This window comes from Pelophylax lessonae (genome assembly GCF_965119305.1).
Source record: "Pelophylax lessonae genome assembly, chromosome: 9".
Taxonomy (NCBI): Eukaryota; Metazoa; Chordata; class Amphibia; order Anura; family Ranidae; genus Pelophylax; species Pelophylax lessonae.
This window is the reverse complement of record NC_138776.1, coordinates 60,632,275-60,653,692: the sequence shown is the minus strand read 5'-3', so window position 1 is coordinate 60,653,692 and position 21,418 is coordinate 60,632,275. Positions and strand designations below refer to the sequence as shown.

The window sequence follows — 21,418 nt, the reverse complement described above, 5'->3', positions numbered from 1 at the left end:
CACTTTGCCAGGGATGTATTGATGCACTAGTAAAGGAAGAAGCATCTACAGTTTGTGGCGATTTAGTCGCATCTGTAAGGAAGGAATTGGATGCTACCATCCAATCTTTTCGGTCATCCCTACAGGACCCTGCCCTGAGTCAGCCATCAGCCTCACTGTCCTCTCAGGGTTCACAATTGCTTCCTTCGGTGGGGACAGAAGGGGTTCCTTCCACCCAAGGAGATAATTCCCCCTCGCATTCCAAGGAGGATTCAGAGGAAGAAGAGGAGGGAGGGGCACACAGGCCCACTAAATACAAACTATCCTTAGAGCAAGTGGATGGTCTCCTGAGGGCAGTTTACATCACCCTGGGTCTAGAGGAGGAAAAGAAGGAACTGTCCCTACATGACAAAATGTATGCAGGCTTGGAAGAGCCTAAGGGCCGTATCTTCCCAGTGCATCAGACCATCTCAGATGCAATTAAACATGAGTGGACTGATCCGGAAAAGAAAACCTTCTTCCCTAAAGCCTTTAAAAGGCGATTTCCTTTTGATGAGGACCCAGGAGCTCCCTGGAATAAGATGCCAAAGATTGATGCAGCCTTCTCCCAGGTTTCTAGGTCAACAGACCTAGCATTTGAAGACATGGGAATACTAAGGGATCCCATGGATAAGAAGATGGACCAGCAACTTAAGAGATCCTGGCAATCCATCATGGGGAGTCTGAAACCTGCCATGGCAGTAACCTGTGTGTCCAGGAATTTGGAATACTGGCTTAGCCAGCTAAAAGCACACATCACAGCAGACTCACCTAAACAGGAAATTTTGGATTCCTTTTCCACGCTCTCCACGGCCATAGCCTTCATTGCCGACGCTTCAGCAGAGTCAGTGAAGATGACAGCAAGATCTGCAGCTTTATCCAACTCAGCCAGAAGGGCTCTTTGGTTAAAGACATGGCCTGGAGATACAGCTTCTAAAAATAAGCTGTGTGGACTTCCTTTTCAAGGGGATCTACTATTCGGGCCTGGGCTAGACTCTGTTCTAGATAGAACAGCAGACAAAAAGAAGTCTTTTCCTGTGAAGAAGAAACAGGCAGCAAAGAAGCTTTTTCGACCTCAAAAAGCTCAGCAAAATAGCAGACCCCAGGAGAAGAGAAGAAACTGGTCGACACAAAAACCCAAAGGGAAAGGAGGTGTTCTCTTCCATCCTCCTGTGTCAACCAACAAAACACAATGACAAGACATTGCCGGTGGGAGGAAGATTGAGGGAATTCCTCCCCTATTGGGCAGCCATAACAGAAAATCAATACATTCTGGGTATGCTGTCCCAAGGCTACAACATAGAGTTTTCAGAGACGCCACCCGAAAGGTTCTTTGTCACAAACCTCCCAAGAGATGCAGAAAAAGCCCTGGCTATGATGGACCTGTTAAAGGACCTGAGGCGACAGGGAGTTGTCTGTCCAGTTCCAGTGGAGGAACAACATCAGGGATTTTATTCCCACATATTTTTGATAAAGAAACCATCGGGGGATTTTCGTCTTATACTGAATCTGAAACCATTAAACAGGTCAGTTCTGTACAAAAAGTTTCGAATGGACTCAATTCTTACAGTCAGAACCCTGTTAACAAAAGGATGCTTCATGGCATCAATCGACTTAAGGGATGCTTACCTACATATCCCTATTGCCCCTCACTCACAGAGATTCCTAAGGTTGGCAGTAAATCTGGGAAAGGAAATGCTCCATATCCAATTCAAAGCACTCCCTTTCGGGCTATCATCCTCCCCTCGTATTTTTACGAAGGTAATGGCAGAGTGTCTAGCTCCCCTCCGCCTTCAGGGAATCTCTGTGGTGCCTTACCTGGACGACCTGCTTTTCTTTGCCCCGTCAAAGGAAAAACTTCAAGAGGACCTGCACAAGGCAAGAGGTCATCTAGAAGCTCTGGGATGGATAGTGAACATCAAGAAATCGAATCTCACACCGGCTCAGCGGGTTCAGTTCCTAGGGTTTCAGTTATGCTCTGTGGAACAAAGAATCTTCCTACCAGAAGACAAACAGGTCAAAATACAGAATTTGGTAGCAAGGCTACAAACAAATCAGTGGTGGTCGATCAGAGAGATCATGTCAGTCCTTGGAAACCTGACTGCGTCAATTCCAGCTGTCCAATGGGCAAGGCTGCATTTTCGACCACTCCAATATTTCCTCCTCAGAATCTGGGATCACAATCCAGAGACTTTGGACTTAAAGGTAAAAATCCCCACCAAGGTCAAGAGGTCCCTTTGGTGGTGGAGAAATCGGATAACCTTGTCTCAGGGTTTGGCCTGGTCCTTCCCGGCAGACCAGAGGTTAACAACGGATGCCAGCAGGTGGGGGTGGGGAGCCCACTGGAACCAAAACCTGGCACAGGGGGTTTGGTCTCAGACCGAGACAAGAAAATTCTCAAATTGGAAGGAATTAAAGGCAGTCGGCCTAGCCCTAACTGCCTTCTCTCAAAATCTTCAGGGGACTCATGTTCAAGTCCTTTCAGACAACGCCACTACAGTGGCATATCTAAACAAGCAAGGGGGCACAAGAAGCAAAACCCTACAGCTTTTGGCAACGGAAATTCTGCAATGGGCGGAAAGGCAGTTACTTTCCTTGTCAGCAATCCACCTAAAAGGTACACTAAACAGTGTGGCGGATTATTTAAGCAGGCAGAAGATCCGAGAAGCAGAATGGAGCTTGAACCCAGAAGTCTTCATGTTGATAACCAAGACTTGGGGAAAGCCAGAGGTGGATCTGTTTGCAACGAAAGAAAATGCAAAACTTCCACTTTACTTCTCACTCCACAGAAACGACAACTCTCTGGGAGTAGATTCCCTGGCACATCCCTGGAGGTTCAGGTTGGGGTATGCCTTCCCCCCCTTCCAGCTCATTCCGTTGGTATTGAGGAAAATCCAAATGGAAAGAGCCTCAGTGATCCTGATCACACCTTATTGGCCCAAAAGGGTTTGGTTTTCGACTGTCCTTCAACTATCAGTCAAACCTGCTTTTCAGCTCCCTCTTCGTCAAGACCTACTGCTTCAAGGTCCAGTCTATCATCCAGAAGTGGAAAAGCTAAAGCTCACCGCCTGGTATCTGAGGAGCAACTGCTGAAAAGGAAAGGATTTTCAGACGCATTAATTGCTACTCTACTTTCCAGTAGGAAAAAAGTCACAAGGAATATATATGCAAAAGTTTGGAAGACATATAATACCTGGTGTGAATCGAAAGATCAAAAATTGAACAGTATTACTTCAATTTTGGAGTTCCTACAGGAGGGCGCAGGAAAAGGTTTGGCAGTAAGTACCCTCAAGGTACAAGTTACAGCCCTGGGGGTATTCTTGGAAAGGCCCATTTCTTCAGAATCTTTAATCATCAGATTCTTCAGGGCCCTTACCCGCTCCAGACCAGTGCCTGTCAGAAGCTTCCCCAAATGGGACTTGTCGGTGGTCCTTCAGGCCTTCACAAAGGAACCTTTTGAACCACTAGAAACGGTTACACTAAAAAACCTTACCCTCAAGACGGTCTTCTTGGTGGCAATAACATCAGCAAGAAGAATCAGTGAATTACATGCTTTATCAGCTATCGAACCTTTCTTGTCCATATATCCAGACAGGATAATTCTCAAGACGGATCCAGGGTTTCTCCCAAAAGTAGCTTCAACGAGAAACCGCTCACAAGAAATTGTGTTACCTACCTTCTGCCCTAATCCATCAGGAGATAAGGAAGAAAGCTTTCACTACCTAGATGTAAGAAGGGTTCTTATACACTACTTGGAGGTTACTAAAGAGTTTAGATCATCAAACTCTCTTTTTGTTCTTTTCTCTGGCAACAAAAAAGGTCGCCAGGCATCAAAAGGATCAATAGCCAGATGGCTCAGATCCGCTATTTCAGAGGCTTACTCCCAAATGAAATTGTCTCCCCCACAGGGGATCAGAGCTCACTCTACTAGAGCGTTAGCCACTACATGGGCAGAGAAAGCTGGTGCCACTCCAGATCAGATCTGCAAAGCGGCTACGTGGTCAAGCTACTTTACATTTGCAAGACACTATAGGTTGGACCTTTTGGCAGCTGAAGATCAGGCTTTTGGCAGAAAGGTCCTGCAAGCTGTGGTCCCTCCCTAAATTGAGTAAGTCTCGATAATCCTCTCTAAGGTGCTGTCCTGAAAGACGTTTTAGGGAAAATTCAAGTTAGACTTACCGGTAACTTGTTTTCCAATAGTCTTTCAGGACAGCAGGAGGATCCCGCCCTATTGTATAAAATGTATTGCTGTGATTAACCATATCTGTTTATGTGTTCCAGCATGGGCCGGAGGTACTCTTCTACAAACTGATGAATGGTGGGAGAAGCCTCCTTTTAAAATCTGGTGGATGGGGTGTTTCCTGATGAGGAGAGGGAGGAGCCATCTCTCTAAGGTGCTGTCCTGAAAGACTATTGGAAAACAAGTTACCGGTAAGTCTAACTTGAATTTTTAGGCTGACGTTTGTTCACTCGAACCTTCAGCTCCCTCCACATATTTTCTATGGGATTAAGGTCTGGAGACTGGCTAGACCACTCCAGGACTTTAATGTGCTTCTTCTTGGGCTCTTTTTTTGTTGCCTTGGCCGTGCATTTTGGGTCATTGTCATACTGGAATACCCATCCACGACCCATTTTCAGTGCCCTGACTGAGGGAAGAGATTTGATGGTACATAGCCCTGTCCATCATCCCTTTGCTGCGGTGAAGTTGTCCTGTCCCTTAACAGAAAAAACACCCCCAAAGCATATTGTTTCCACCTCCATGTGTGTCGGTGGGGATGGTGTTCTTTGGTTTATAGGCCGCATTCCTCCTCCTCCAAACACAGCGAGTTGAGTTGATGCCGAAGAGTTTAATTATGGTCTCATCTGACCACAACGCATTCACCCAGTTCTCCTCTGAATCATTCAGATGTTCATTAGCAACTCCAGATGGGCCTGTACCTGTGCTTTCTTGAGCAGGGGGACCTTGCAGGCGCTGCAGGATTTCAGTCCTTCACAACGTAGTGTGTTACCAATTGTTTTCTTGGTGACTATGGTCCCAGCTGCCTTGAGGTCATTGCCAAGATTCTCCTGTGTAGTTCTGGGCTGATTCCCAAACGTTCTCATGATCACTGAAACTCCACAAGGTGCGATCTTGCATGGAGCCCCAGACCGAGGGAAATTGACCGTTATTTTGTGTTGCTTCATTTTGCGAATAATCGCACCAACTGTTGTCACCCTCTCACCAAGCTGTTTGGCAATGGTCTGGTAGGTCTACAATCTTGACCCTGACATCCTTGGACAGCTCTTTGGTTTTGGCCATGGTGAAGAGATTGGAATCTGATTGCTTCTGTAGACAGGTGTCTTTTTATACAGGTAACAAGCTGAGATTAGAAGCATTCACTTTAAGGCCCCTTTCACACGGCTCTGTTCCTTCGATGGAGCCGTTCTGCTCAGCGGGGAATCGATCCGTCGGAGATGGAGGTGTCAGATCCCCGCTGTTCTCTATGGGGGAATCGGATGAGAGCGGACCCGCCCGTCCGTTCTCATCTGATCCGCCAGACGGATGGAAAATAGGGTTTCCATCCGTCCGAATTTGACGGATTGGATGTCAGTGGCCATGTCTCCGCTGACATCCGCTGCCCCATAGAGATGCATGGGGCATCCGTTCAGATCCGCCTGAAAAACTGACAGGCGGATCTGAACTAACAACCATATGTGTGAAAGGGGCCTAAGAGAGTGCTCCTAATCTCAGCTCGTTACCTGTATAGAAGACACCTAGGAGTCAGAAATCTTGCTGATTGATAGGGGATCAAATACTTTTCACTCATTAAAATGCAAATTTAATTTATAATTATTTTGAAATGCGTTTTTCTGGATATTGTTTTTGTTCTGTCTTTCACTGTTAAAAAAATCTACCATTAAAATTCTAGACTGATCATTTCTTTCTCAGTGGGCAAACGTACAAAATCAGCAGGGGATCAAATACATTTTTCCCTCACTGTACCTAATCTTTGCTGTTACATGCCAACTTGCTCAGACTGTATTGTTCTGCCTCCTGTTGATATGGGTGAGAGGGCAGAGGGACCAGATGCTTTACGAGAAGTATACGAAATATATAATACTGTGTAAACCATATTGTACCCCCAGAACATGAACAGATTGAGTCCAAGGTAACCAAAGCTAAAAAATTGATCTCGGCAGTGAATATTTTGGGGAGAGAAGTGGTGCACATTGGGACCTGCTGAGATCCGGTTGTCAGATTTACATGTTTGTGGTCATTAGTTCTACAAATCCTTGCCACTTATTACTAAAGTGAGGGTTTTGACCCCAGTGGGTGCTTCATCTTCTGGTTATTACAACCTCATCTGAGATTTTCCTTCACTCTCTGTAACAACGGTCACCAGGACAATGTCTCAGTAGATCAGTGTAAAGCTAATCGTAGATAAGTCTTATTACATTTTCGTTCAACTAGCAGGTTAAACGCAAAAAATCTGACCTGATTTCCCCTGTCTATACATTCGAGGTGGATGGGAGAATACTCCTGCAATCTCTTTGTACTCTGACAACGTGGGGACTTTGCTTCCATCAAAATACATTGATCAGCACTGCAGGTAATAGTCTGAAGTGTTGATCCTGTGGACATTTTCCAACAGGCTGGTTGAACAGAAGTCAGTAGGTAGATTGACGTCAGTTTAACCACAGTGCCCATACATGGATCAGATCTAGCCAGTCCCTGCTGAAATAGCCAAATTTCAATTCATGTATGGCCAGCTTAAAGTGGTCCTAAAGGCAGAAGGTTTTTTATCGTAATGCATTAAGATAAAAAAACCTTCAGTGTGCAGCGGTCCCCCCTAATACGTATCTGAGCCCATCTCTATCCTGGCATGTTGCATGAGAGCCTTGGTTGTCCCTCCTTTTTGGCTGAGACATGGCAGTGGGCGCCATTGGCTCCGACTGCTGTCAATCAGTGAGTGAGGGGATGGGGCCACGCCACTGCTCCGTGCTCGGCTCAGGACCGGAGAAGAGGGGGAATGGGGCTGTTCTTTCTAAAGCCTCTTCACAGCGCAGGTAAAGTAGAACGTGTGTGTGTGTGTGTGTATATAGATGAGAGAGAGAGAGACTTTAATATGTTTTCCATAGCAAAAGTAAAGGTGCACTACCGCCACAAATAACTGTGTGCAGTCATGGCGGGGTTGGTTGGCTGTGCAGGCTAAAGCCACTTTGTGATGTGATTTCTTGTCTTGCAGGTCCCCAGTGTGAACGATGTCCCCCTGCACTACCTGAAACCGAACAGCCTGGTGCGTTTCCGCTGTATGGTGCAGGACATGTTTGATCCGGAGTATTACATGGGAGTCTATGAGACGGTGGACCACAGCAACAACTCAAGGGTGAGTTACAGCCATATGAAAGGGGTTGTTTAATATCGGCACACCTTTTTAGAAGACATAAATTATATTGTATCTGGGGGAAGCATGTATAAAACATTCCACCCTATAAATAAGTTTGGTCACTCTAGTGAAACTGTTCTGTTCCTTGAAGTTTTTGGCCTGTTGCCAGAAATAAAACCCACTTCAAGATTACCGGTAGCAATTGAACACAATGTTATGTGATGTCACTTTGGGATGCATGTTAGACACTCATTACAGACTTTGATTCTTTATCTTTTCTGACCAGTGTATGTTCATCAGAAAATGGCTATGGTGGATGGTGGGGAAAGTTTACTTTGTGTTGTCTCTCGCTGACCATAAATGCTGCATTATCTCACAATATACCTCTGTGGCCTTCCTAACGAGCACCATCTTTATTTCCAGGCTCTGCACCTCGGCAAATACCGGGATGTGGCAGATTGTACGGTGAGTTTGAGAGAGAATGGTCAACCCAGGAATTTGTGAGGACTGTTGGTACGTTTAGGTGACCCCGGAAATTATATAAGAGTACTGTCAGTGCATCTGCGTGACCCCAGGAATGTATGAGAGGACTGGAAGTACATCTAGGTAACCGTGGGAATTGTTTTAAGAGACTTGGAAACGAAAGAGGGTGCACCAGCCTAGAGCATTACCTTTTTTTAAACTTTTTTTTTTTTGATAAAAGCAAAATTGATGTATACATGCAAACCGTGTTATAAGCTCGTCACAGGCAACCAAAGACTAGGTCACCCGGTCGACTGTACACCCTGCTTGTCTCAAGCAAATAGAGTCTGTATCCAACAGTCTTATGTGTTTCGAGGGTGTTCCCTTTTTTTAGAGCCAAAAGTGACCCCAGGATTTGTGTGAAGACTGACAGACATCTAGGTGTCCCTGAGAAATGTTTGTGAGGACTGCTGACATATCTAGTGGACCGTGGAAAAGATCTTTGAGAACTGTTGCTAAATTTTTTTAGCCCTTTACTGATGTGATTTTTTAGAAGAGTTTCTGTTTAGATCTTTGTTCTAACTATTGTCATTGTGTTGCAGCCACAACAGGAGGTGGATATAAACTCCTCCCGGACAGTCACTGCAGAGCGGCAGACCTTTTACTGTGTGCCAGTTCCAGGAGAGTCCATTTGGGTAAAAGAGATATCCTTTGCAAGTCCCTAATTGCCCTCGGTCTATCAGAGATGCTAACTGTTCTCCCCTCCCCAAGCTTGTGTCTCCTATCAGTTCTCACTGTGTATACCTAGAAGTGTATAACACAAGGAATTGATCCTATGTCTGCATTATCGGTGTTCATTGGCTGCATTCTACACACCTTTACTAGATGTTGAGGTGTCTGCCTAGAAATTACAGCTGTGTTTAAGTTTCCTTATCAAGTTCACATCTACAGCAACTCCAGCCAGGCCAAAGTTACCCCCTCCACCTCCTATGTCCCCAACCGCCAAAAACGCAGCTACGATGAGGATGATGAACACTCTTCTACCCCCAGAGAACAGCACACAGGTAATATCTCCATTGTCCCTACTACAGCAATCTCTGACTGACCAATACTGTCCTTCCTTTGACTTGAATTCCCCAAATAGACTTTACAGTGCATCCAGAAAGTATTCACAGCGCTTCACTTTTTCCACATTTTGTTATGTTACAGCCTCATTCCAAAATGGATTAAATTCATTATTTTGCTCAAAATTCAAAAAATTATACCCCATAGTGACAATGTGAAAGAAGTTTGTTTGAAATCTTTGCAAATGTATTTAAAAATAAAAAAAAACTATAAAATCCCATGTACATAAGCATTCACAGCCTTTGCCATGACACTCTAAATTAAGCCCAGGTGCATCCTGTTTCCACTGATCATCCTTGAGATGTTTCTACAACTTGATTGGAGTCCACCTGTGGTAAATTCAGTTGATTGGACATGATTTGGAAAGGCACACACCTTTCTGTATAAGGTCCCACAGGTAACAGTTCATGTCAGAGCATAATCCAAGCCAATGAAGTCCAAGGAATTGTCTAGACTCCAAGACAGGATTGTATCAAGACACAGATCTGGGGAAGGGTCCAGAAAAACTTCTGCAGCATTGAAGGTCCCAATGAGCACAGTGGCCTCTATCATCTGTAAAGGGAAAAAGTCTGCAACCACCAGGAATCTTCCTAGAGCAGGGGCCGCCCAGCCAAACAGAGATCGGGGTAGAAGGCCCCCTAGTCAGGGAGGTGACCAAGAACACCAGCATTTCTCTGTGGAGAGAAGAGAACCTTCCAGAAGAACAACCAACTCTGCAGCACTCCACTAATCAGGCTTGTTTGGTAGAGTATGACGGAAGCCACTCATCAGTAAAAGGCACAGGACAGCCCATCTGGAGTTTGCCAAAAGGCTCCTGAAGGACTGTCAGACTACGAGAAACATAATTCTCTGGTCTGATGAAACAAAGATTGAACTCTTTGGCCTGAATGGCAAGGGTCATGTCTGGAGGAAATCAGGCACCGCTCATCACCTGGCCAATATCATCCCTACAGTGAAGCATGGTGGTGGCAGCATCATGCTGTGGCGATGTTTTTCAGGCAGCAGGAGCTGGGAGACTAGTCAGGATCGAGGGAAAGATGAATGCAGCAATGTACAGAGACATCCTTGATAAAAACCTGCTCCAGAGTGCCCTGGACCTCAGACTGGGGTGAATGTTCATCTTCCAACAGGACAACGACCCTAAGCACACAGCCAAGATAACAAAGGAGTGGCTACAGGACAACTCTGTGAAAATCCTTGAGTGGACAAGCCAGAGCCCAGACTTGAATCCGATTGAACATCTCTGGGGAGATCTAAAAATGCCTGTGCACCGACCCTCCCCATCCAACCTGATGGAACTTGAGAGGTCCTGCAAAGAAGAATGGGAGAAACTGCGCAAACAGGTGTGCCAAGCTTGTAGCATCATACTCAAAAAGACTTGTGGTTGTAATTGGTGCCAAAGGTGCTTCAACAAAGTATTGAACAAAGGCTGGGAATACTTATGTACATGGGATTTATTTTATTTTTTTGTTTTATGAATTTGCAAAGATTTCAAACAAACCTTGTAGAATTTTGAGGAAAATAATGAATGTATTCCATTTTGAAAATAAGGCTGTAACACAACAAAGTGTGGAAAAATTGAAGCGCTGTAAATATTTTCCTGATGCACTGTACATATGCAATTACACTACATGCAGTGTATGGTTGCTCTTGACTTCTCACCTTCTGGGAAAAGTTTCATTGTGTTTGAAGGTTGATCAATGATGACTTTAAAAGGATCTGTTATGTAATACTTGTGTGATATTCTGGAGGATGAGGTAGAATTTTCTGTCCTGATCTGGCCTTGTCTGTATTTCTCTTCAGATGTGAGTGAGGCAAATATTCCAAAAAGGCAGGAGATGGAGTCACAGAAGAAGCCAAAGGAAAGTGCCCCAGCCAGCAGTGCTCCTCTGGATCTCAATTTCCCCCTCCCTGGGGAGAAGGGACCAGCATGTCTAGTAAAGGTAAATGTGACACACACTAGGGGGGGGACATGTCCTCCAAGACCCATTGAGTGAAGGAAGGGTTGTGTAAGCTCATTTCCATTGGCTCCTGCAGCAATTCTGTATGGTGTGAACATGCAATAGAGTGAGGGGCATATTGCCTGTATCTACTGATGCAGAAACGCCATCATACAGAACAATGATCTAAATTACATTCGAGAAATTTATAGCAGAGTGGTATTTTGGGGGTTATTGCTCCACCCACCAGTAGGGCTCTCGCTGGGCAAGCCCTCAGGAGATCACAGTGGTGATGGACCAGACAATGGCTGTCTCTAGCGAAGCAAAACAGATTGGTGATCTTCCGATCTGCTGGACTTGATGGGATCAATAGATGCCATGCTGGTCTGTTGTATCATCCGTGCAGAAAGCATTTGCCTTTTGGATGCATCACTGTTTTTTTTTTTTTTTTTTTTTCCTTTTACAGGTGTATGAGAACTGGGACAGTTTCAAAGTGAATGATGTTCTGGAGGTGTATGGGGTGTTATTGGTGGAGCCATCCCTAAGTGCCATAAACGAGGACAGGTAAAAACATGACTGACCCCCTGCCAAATGAGTTATTTTCCAGTAGCACATCCAGGAGTTATCATTCCAGTTATGTTACATAGCTACAAAGTTAGGTTGAAAAGGGACTATCCAGTTTAACAACAAATGTCTATTTAAAAAAGAATACATATATTGAAAATCTGCATGTAAAGAACCCAAAACTGACCGAGGATGCCTGGAAAAAAAAGCGCATGATAGTGTGGTCCAATTTACTCCCAACAGGGAAAAAATATTTCTTGGTACCCTAAGGCAGTGGTCCTCAACCCTGGCCTACAGGGCCCACTAACAGGCCAGATTTTAGGTATTACCTTGGGGAGATGCAGACTAGAGTACTGCAATCACTGAGCAGCAAATGATATCACCTGGGATGTATTTCAGTTATCTTGCAAATCATGCCTGTTAGTGGGCCCTGTAGGCCAGGGTTGAGGACCACTGCCCTAAGGCAATGGGATTAATGATCTCCAGTGTTATTCATATTTAATAGTAATTGGCATTTTATATTCTCTGCGTTTTTATTACCTAAGCTGGCTAGAGCTAGCTCTTGTGTTCTAGTATTTTCAGCTTGTACCTGGGTTGTCTAGTATTTTCAGTAGGGTTGCACCGATACCGGTTTTTATCTGTGAGTACCGATACTTTGCAGTGCAATTTGGGTCAATACAAAAAAAAAATGGTGCAAAGAATCAAATACGATTTGAACAGGAATGCTGTGTGATTCCTGTCCGAATAGCATACGATTTCCCCCACTGCTTGTGTATATAAAAAGGGAAATGCGCCATCTAGTGGACAGTTGAATAAAAATGGTCACCGTGCATATCTGGCCAAATGCAAAATCTACATAGCTGTCCCAGTCCCGCCAGTGATGGCAAATCACGGCCACTGGAGGCGAAGTTCTGGGACCCCATGGATTTAGGGCAAAAGTGAAGTCAGCTTGGGAGTGGGCCACCTCTACATCTCCTCCAGACCTGTGAGCACCTCTAGCAGCTGAGATTTGCTATCTAGGGTGGAACTGGGACACCTTTGCATTGTGAGGGACCCCCGTACTCCTGAGGAGTATGTCCGATGTATGAGCTCCCTTGCCTGGTGCCAGGACAATACCCGATCCTGCAGCCACCCAGTCACTAGTCAGGACTTAGTGTAGGATGGATAAAAGCTTAAGACCTTTATTGAAGAACTGACACAAGTATATACCTATATCTGGGGACAATCCCTCCATATTTACAGAGACACAGGGCGGTGTAAACTGTCCATGAGGCACAGGTACATTCAAACATTTCAACAAATCTTATAAACCCTAACTGGGCGTGCAGCCATCTTTGTCAGTTGGAAGGACACTTGAGGAAACTTTCCCTTTTCTTATTCTACCTCTGGTGTTCATGCTTGGAACATGCATAATACAAACAGGGTGGGGTAGCGTAAGTGACGGGCATTAACCCCATAGGCCCGGCTGGAAGAAGCAAGGCTGCCTGGTACCTTAGGAACATGGTACAGCGTCCACACTTTATATCTGAGCAACGAAATTCTGTATGGCCAGTGACAGCAATGTTCTGTCCAATGTCGGTGATCTAAATATGGACAACCTGGCTGGTTTAGGGGGCCGGTATCCCAGTGAAGAAAAGGGAGGACAGATGCTAAATGGGACCGTTACTGTCACATGCAGATTTTGCATTTGGCCAGATATGTACTGTGAGTTCAAACATTTTAATAAATTGCCCACTAGATGGCGCTTTTCCCTTTCTATGCAATCGCACGCACAGAAGCAGTGGGGAAATTTCATGCAATTTGGACAGGAATCGCACCACATTCCTGTTCAAATCGCATGCAATTCTTTGTAGTGCGGTTTGTGCTCATTGATTTTATATTGACGCAAATTGTATCACAGAGTATTGGTTTCAGTATTGGGAGCATTTCCACAAGTACTGATACTAAAGCAAATGCTTGGTATCGGCACTGCTATTGGTGCATCCCTAATTTTCAGCTTGTGCCTGGGTTTTACTATGCGCTGATGAGGTCTAGTATTGTAATGTCAGCCCACCTTTGGGTCATCAAGGATTTCCTGCTCAGCCCTGGGTTAGTTTGCCCTGACTTGCCAAATTGGCTGAGAAGGTCTAGTAATGTAGTGTCAGCCTGTCCCTGGGTTGTCCCATGGTGTAGAAGATCTAGTATTGTCAGTTCACCTCTGAGCCAAGTAGTGCAATTTTGTGGAGACTAACAGGCAGTGAATGTTATAAATTATATTGGCAGGGATTCTCTCTCTGCGTGGTTGGACCCTGCAGACAGTATGGACACTGTGGAGGAACAGCGAGTACACAGTCCACCAACTTCTCTTGTGCCGCGGATCCACGCCATCATTGTCCAGAAGCTACATCACATTAACCCACTAATCCCAAGCTCTGTCTGTGCGACTGATGAAAGTAAACAATGTGAGTGTTTGGTCTGTTGTGGGGCACACGATTCATATCACTCCACCGTCCTTCATTGTCATCTCTGTCCCACACAGGTCTGGCCAGCTTCATGGCAGAGTTGTCCTCCGTGCGCTCAGAGCTTTTAGGCTTTTTGACACACGCTATGCTGGGGGACGGCCTTGCTGCGGAGTATCTCATCTTCCACCTCATCTCCACCGTGTGAGTATTTATGTATGTATTGTCCATGACAGCACAGTGTGACTGTGGCAAAGTTTTTCTTTTCTTTGTGCTCACCATGTGGGCCTATCTTTTATTCCATTATTTGACCTGCTCCATGCACACTCCTGACATCACACCCAGGACATATCTGACATTGTGTAGGACTGCTGGCATCATCCAGTGTGGAGACACCTAATCTGAATGCAATTCGTTTGTCAGGTACGCTCGAAGGGATGTGCTGCCGCTGGGGAAATTCACTCTGAATCTTAGTGGCTGCCCGCGGAACGGCATCTTCACGCAACAACTGTATCGCGTGGTGCAGCAGCTGGTGCCTACAGTAAGATGGCATCTATTTTAGATACATAGATTTGATAAATGTCAGTTGCCTACAGATATGCCCGGTTGTATTAATTTTTTTTTTTTTGCTTGCAGTCTTATTACCTCTCGATGACCATTGAAAACATGAACAGCTTACGCTTTATCCCCCAGAAGGATTACACTGCCAACCGTCTGCTAAGTGGCATCCTGCAGCTGTCATCTCACACATCACTATTGGTGGATGAAACCTTGCTGGAGCAGGGTCAGCTGGACACCACAGGTCAGTGTAGTGTAGAACTAAAGGCAAAAGTTTATTTTTTGCAATAGGAAGGGATCAGAATGTCCAGTTTTTTTTTTTTTTTTTTTGCGGTCTGTTCCCCCATTGGGGACGTTCACCTGCTCACTAATTTGTCTTGTTTACTCTTATCATTGAAAGTAAAAGAAAATTCAAAATTTTGTGGTGTCCCCAAAAAAGTAAGAGCGGAGGAATCATCCAATCGGGTCACCAAGAGATTCCCTTATGTCAGGGATTTTCTCTCACTTCGGTTTTGGCTACAGGACAGGAAGTGAAGAGAGATCTCCCTATTGGGACAAAGAGGACAAAAATTTTACAGGGGTTAGAATCTTCATCCAAAATGTAAAAAAAAAATTGCTTAAAGTTCTACTTTAGTGTGCCCATAGATTCCCTCATTGCCATCACTTGCATCTACCTCCTCTTGCATGTCCCAGCATTGTTTTTATGACCTATGCAGGCAGGAGACAAAATGATGATTGTTCTTCATTTTGAGCCCTGCACACTGCTGACTAAAGAATACCTTTTCTCAGGTCGCCTTTCAGGACAGCACCTGGAGAGAGCGCAGCTCCACCCAATCCACAGGAAACACTGCAAATAAAAACTTCTCCTCTTCCACCATGCCTCAGTCATTTGTGTTTCCTCTGCCATGGTGGAAGCATTGCAGGAGCGATGTGGAAGGGCTGCACTCTCTCCAGGGGGAGAGAGGGATTTGTTGCCCATTTTTTTGTTTGCTGTTTCAGAGACCATCCCAGCTCCCCTCCCTGGAGTGTCAAAGGGGGGTATGCTCTGGAGCCATCTCACCTCGTTCGCTCAGGGGAGCTGAAACCCATTGGAGGTCCGGTCCGGGTGTCAGAGGTCTGCGCTTCGGCCGGTCGGCAGGCGGGGAGTCGCTTTTGGCATTCAAATCTCCCGCACTTTCGGACTCTGATCCCGGGGACGCGCGGCGTCACTTCCGGTGGACGGGACTTCCGGTGGGGGCGTGGCGGCGATAGCTCCAACCGCACTGCACGCAGGGGTCAGAGGCAGGTCGCAAGGTCGGCGCTTCCGGTCCACAGAGGAGGACGCGGGAAGCTGTATTTAAATCGGAGAGATCTGCCAGCAAGCTGCACTTTCAAACAAGCATGGAGGAAAGGTCTGCAGCAACGGTGGAAGCAGACACCGCCAGCGCCGGCCAAGCTCAGGTAGGAGAGGTGCAGTGGTGCCTCCTTTTTCTTTACCATGTGAACTTTTATTTTGGGGTTTTCTTCCTTCCCTCCTTTGGAGCCTGCCCTGTAGACTGAGTAACTGTTCCCAGTCTGACAGGATATGTATGCATCTGGGAGTCTTTCTTCTGTGGTTATTGGGGTTTCATGGTGGCTTTTTCTTTACTAGGTTAAAGCCACAGTGAAGACAAGAGCCCCAGCATCAAGGAAATGCCCTTCATGCAAAAATCCACTCAGAGATTCCTGAGTGAAGCCACTTTGTAAATCCTGTATTGCTGATCTGGTGAAGGAAGAGTCTAGTCAGCAGAATAAAGACGCCATGGATAAAAGGGCAGATTCTCTCCTTAAAAAGGCTTGGGATTCCTCTACGTCCAGCCTTAAGCCGGCCATGGCCTCCACTGTGGTAGCCAGAAATCTTGAGTGCTGGCTCGAACAACTTAAAGGGCATGTGGAGACTGGAACAGCAAGGAAAGATCTCCTGGATTCGTTTCCGCTGCTCCTAAAGGCAGTAAAGTATATGGCCGATGCTTCTGCTGAATCCATTAAAATGTCCGCCAGGTCAGCAGCCCTTGTCAACTCTGCCAGGAGGGCGGTCTGGTTGAAAACCTGGTCAGGTGATTCAGCTTCTAAGGTGAAACTCTGTAGTTTACCTTTTGCCGGTGACTTGCTTTTTGGGCCAGAATTGGAAGCAATCCTTGACAGGACGGCGGATAAGAAGAAGGCCTTTCCGTTAAAAAAGAGATCGCCTCCTAAAAAGAGATTTAGTTATGTTCAGCAAACCAACAGAGGTCGTGAACAAGATCAGAGATCAAGATGGGCCTCCCAAAAAGGCAAAGGGAAAGGTGGAGTCCTCTTCAGACCACCTGACCAGGCCAATAAAAGCAAGTGACACAGTCTTCCAGTGGGAGGAAGACTGTTATGGTTCCTCCCACGTTGGGAAGAGGTATCCGCAAGCCCCTTTGTGAGGAATATAGTGGCTCAAGGATACAGACTGGAATTTTCAGAGACCCCTCCAAGCAGATTCCATGTTACTCCCTTTCCAAGGGATCCAGAAGAGGCTTCCTCAATGAGGTCTCTTTTTACAAGAGCTGATTCAACAGGAAGTGATTATCCAAGTCCCCGAGGGGCAACAAGGCCGTGGGTTTTATTCTCAGATTTTTCTAGTGAAAAAACCCTCAGGCAAGTACCGAATGATCCTAAATTTAAAGATCCTGAACAGATCAATTCGGTACAAGCACTTCAGGATGGACACCATCTATTCAGTGACCAAACTGTTGTCCCCAAACTGTTTCATGGCATCCTTGGATCTGAAGGACACTTGCCTGCACATCCCAATAAATCAGGAGTGTCAGAAATTCCTAAGGCTGGCGGTCAATCTGGGGGAATCGGTCTGGCATCTACAATTCAGGGCCCTCTCCTTTGGCCTCTCATCTTCTCCAAGGGTGTTTACCAAGGTAATGGCGGATGCCCTAGAGCCGTTAAGGCTGAGGGGTATTTCAATTGTCCCTTACCTGGATGATCTGCTAATTTTTGCAGAGTCCAAGAGCCAGGCGTTGGTACACCTTCAGGAGACTCAGGACCACCTAGAAAGTCTGGGGTGGCTCATGAATTTGGAGAAGTCCAGCTTGATTCCATCTCAGCAGATAAAATTTCTGGGATACAGAATAGATTCGGTCCTCCAGAAGGTGTTTCTACCTCTAGAAAAGATCGAGAAAACTCAGAACGCAGTTGCTCGATTACAAACCAATCATCAGGTTACTGTCAGGTCGGCCATGGCAGCTCTGGGCTTGCTTACAGCCGCTATCCCTGCAGTACAGTGGGCAAGGCTGCATTCCCGTCTTCTCCAGAGAGACATTCTGCAGAATTGGTCATACCCGGAATATCTGGAGAAATCCATCAGAATCACCACGAAAGCAAAAAGATCTCTGTGGTGGTGGAGAAATTCCAGAAATCTGGAGGAAGGTCTGCAATGGACTTTCCAGACGAGCAAACGTCTGACCACGGATGCCAGTTCGTGGGGCTGGGGAGCCCACTTGGAAGGTCGGACAATGCAAGGAACATGGTCCAAGGCAGAGTCCAGGAAATCATCCAACTGGCGGGAGTTGAAAGCCATCCTTCTGGATCTTTGGTCCTTTCAACAGACAGTCAAGGGCCATCATGTGCAAGTTCTGTCAGACAACATGATAGCGGTGGCCTATGTGTTAAAGCAAGGAGGCACAAGAAGCAGACAACTGTTAGACCTGGCAATACAGCTACTCTCCTGGGCGGAGAAAAATCTAGCCTCTTTGACAGCGGTGCATCTGAAGGGGTCACAAAACCTTCTAGCAGATCTGCTGAGCAGGAAAAAGGTGTTGGAATCAGAATGGAGTCTGAACCAAGAAGTATTTTCGCAGATTGTGAAAGTTTGGGGTCTTCCCCAAATAGATTTGTTCGCTTGTCAACAGAACACCAAAGTCCAAAGATTCTTTTCCCTACAAAGGGAGGATCAGGATTGGGGCTTGGATGCTCTAGCTCATCCATGGGACTTCCATCTGTCTTACGCGTTCCCTCCATTCCAGCTGATTCCGTTGGTTCTCAAAAAATTCAGAGAAGAAAAGACCAACTTGATTCTGATCACACCTTATTGGCCAAAGAGACCTTGGTTCGCTCTCCTGCTGAATCTTGCCTCAGAACCTCCCTGGAGACTTCCGTACAGGAGAGATCTTTTGACACAGGGGAACCTAATGTATCCAGAACTGGACCGCTTACAACTGACAGCGTGGTTACTGAGGAAGACCTCTTAAGAGCCAGAGGCCTGTCAGAAAAAGTGATCTCTACCCTTCTCTCCAGCAGGAAGAAGGTGACTAGGGATATTTACTTAAGTCTGGAGAAAATATAACTTCTGGTGTTCCAGCAAAAATTTTGAATTAAAAAATTTAGTTTCAGTGCTTGAGTTCCTCCATGAGGGAATGGAGAAAGGACTAGCAGCGAGCACTCTAAAAACGCAAGTTGCGGCACTTTGTTATTTTCGAAAAAACTTTGTCCCAAGAGACTCTAATCATTCGATTTTTCAAGGCATTAGCCCGCAATAGGCCAATAGCCCTTAAAGTATTTCCCAAATGGGATTTGACCATTGTGTTACAAGGTTTGACTAAGTTTCCTTTTGAACCTTTAAAAGAGGCTTCTCTGAAGAATTTAGTTTTGAAGACTATCTTTTTGATAGCAATAACCTCTGCCAGAAGGATCAGTGAGATCCAGGCCCTCTGTTTCAGACCCTTTTTTTGACAATGTTTGCAGATCGAGTAGTCCTAAGAACGGACCCAGCCTTTCTTCCAAAGATTGCTTCATCTTTTCATAGATCACAAGAAATTGTCTTACCAACTTTCACCTCAACTCCTAGTAATTCTCGGGAAGAATCCTTTCATACCTTGGACGTGAGGAGATGCTTACTTCAGTTCCTCCTGGTAACTAAGAAATTTAGAAAGGCAAATTCATTATTTGTCATCTTCTCCGGGTCCCGTATAGGAGAAAAAGCATCAAAGAGCACTTTAGGCAAATGGCTCAGATGGGCAATTGAACAGGCTTATGTAGCTCAAGGAGAAGAACCTCCAGAAGGCATCTTGGAGCATTCTACAAGGTCTGTGGCAACCTCATGGGCTGAAAGGGCCGGTGCTTCGCCTGATCAGATCTGCAAGGCAGCTACCTGGTCCAGCTATTCAACCTTTATTAGACACTACAGGTTGGATTTGTTGTCAGCTCAGGATCAAGCCTTCGGCAGAAAGGTTCTGCAGGCAGTGGTCCCCCCCTAAGTGTAAGTTACTCGCTTATCCTCTCCAGGTGCTGTCCTGAAAGGTGACCTGAGAAAACCTTAGTTACTTACCGGTGACGGTATTTCTAAGAGCCTTTCAGGACAGCAGCAGCTACCCCCCCTTGGTTTTGTTTATAATATAATTTGTAAATGTTTGACCTGTGGTAGTTTGTTTTCCAGCATGTCGGAGGCTACTCTGACTGAGGCATGGTGGAAGAGGAGGAGTTTTTATTTGCAGTGTTTCCTGGGGATTGGGTGGAGCTGCGCTCTCTCCAGGTGCTGTCCTGAAAGGCTCTTAGAAATACCGTCACCGGTAAGTAACTAAGGTGTGTTTTTTTTTTTTTTTTTTTTTTTGATACCTCACAGGACACAGGGGACTTCATATTCTTGACAACTTCAGGTGAATCTGCACTGGCCAAAAAAAAAAAAAAAAGTCTGGAATAAGCTTAGTTTCTCTTTCGTTCATTGACAGACACAGCTCCTGATTCTTTTTAACCATTGGGTTTTACTGCCCCCTACAGGAGTCGGACACTAGGCAGGAACAAGCTTGACTACACCTATGGGCAGTCCCAGGGGGTATATACCCACTCTCAGCTATAGGCACTCAGTTTTTTTCCTGCCTAGTCAGAAGTAAGCACCTAGTTCCTTGCTGGGATCTCTGGTCCTGGCAATTTTTTCATGTTAAATTGAATTATTTTTTTTTTTTACTCCTTATTTTGTTCCTGTGAGAACTACAGTCAAGTGCCGAACTGGCTAATATAGATCCTTTGAGTCACCCCCCCCCAGTCCGGCCAGCAAGCACGTGCAGACCTCAGCTCCGCGCTAGTTCAGCCACGACATAGCCCCACTGGAAGTGAGTCGGCCTGCGAGCTAAACGTCTCACGAGGACGCATGCAAACTGGCCTGAGTTTGCAACGTTTCCTTCTGGCCGACAGCACCAACATTACTATGGAGCGGTGTCCTGTCTGGAGCGGTGCCCATCCTGTTCCTGGTGTGGTAAGTAACTGAACCCCCACTACCCCAGGAGGGTTTTGGGGTGGACGTGGGCCGCTCCCTGGGATGGCTGGATCCCTAGGTTCCCTTCTCCCCCCCCAGCCCCTCTAACATTTCGGTCACTGTGGGTCCTCTATGGAATGCCCAATTGTTGATCAGCATAGCGAGCACTCCAGGAATCACTAAAGTTGCAAAATAGGCCGGAACTCCACTTAAAATAAGCGCTGGTGGATGCACTGTTTGTGTCAGTGCGTGAAACTTTAAAAATGGAGGTTGCAGCTGACCGCGTCGGGGGCACTGGTTCCTTTTGGCACCCACAGACCCTCCAAAGTGGCAAGGGCGTTCCTCTTTCCACTTGCCTTGACAACATTGTCATAAACAGTGGGGTTGTCCAAAACGCAATGGTTGCTAGGCATTTTTTTGCTTGCAGTATCCTTGAGGATTTACGACATAAAAAGTGGACGGTCCCACCTGTAGTAGACTTGCTAGTTTCCAGGTCAAATTGAGTTCATCCCAATTAAGGAGTCCCCGACCTTTTACAGGTCCAGCAATTAAGAGGGCGAATGCTCTGGCCTGCCATATGTGAGCTGTGGCTAGTTCGTCAATTAGGATGGTAATTACGATTGCCCTGGTGTTGCGGACTTTGACCGAGTGGGCTAAGCTTTTACGCCGGGACCTGAAGGGAGAAGAGCTTCCCCCTGTCTT

The 21,418-nt window shown here is 46.0% G+C and overlaps 1 protein-coding gene across 1 annotated transcript in view; it reads left to right on the top strand.

Moving 5' to 3' along the window:
* MCMBP (minichromosome maintenance complex binding protein) overlaps positions 1 to 21,418 on the top strand; it is a 41,762-nt gene that overhangs the window by 9,562 nt on the left and 10,782 nt on the right. The window contains exons 3-12 of the mRNA XM_082269297.1: positions 7,245 to 7,385; positions 7,809 to 7,850; positions 8,450 to 8,542; positions 8,773 to 8,911; positions 10,776 to 10,915; positions 11,379 to 11,476; positions 13,739 to 13,917; positions 13,995 to 14,118; positions 14,338 to 14,455; positions 14,551 to 14,716. Coding sequence (XP_082125423.1) covers positions 7,245 to 7,385; positions 7,809 to 7,850; positions 8,450 to 8,542; positions 8,773 to 8,911; positions 10,776 to 10,915; positions 11,379 to 11,476; positions 13,739 to 13,917; positions 13,995 to 14,118; positions 14,338 to 14,455; positions 14,551 to 14,716 — 1,240 coding nt within the window. The remainder of the gene's footprint in view (positions 1 to 7,244; positions 7,386 to 7,808; positions 7,851 to 8,449; positions 8,543 to 8,772; positions 8,912 to 10,775; positions 10,916 to 11,378; positions 11,477 to 13,738; positions 13,918 to 13,994; positions 14,119 to 14,337; positions 14,456 to 14,550; positions 14,717 to 21,418) is intronic.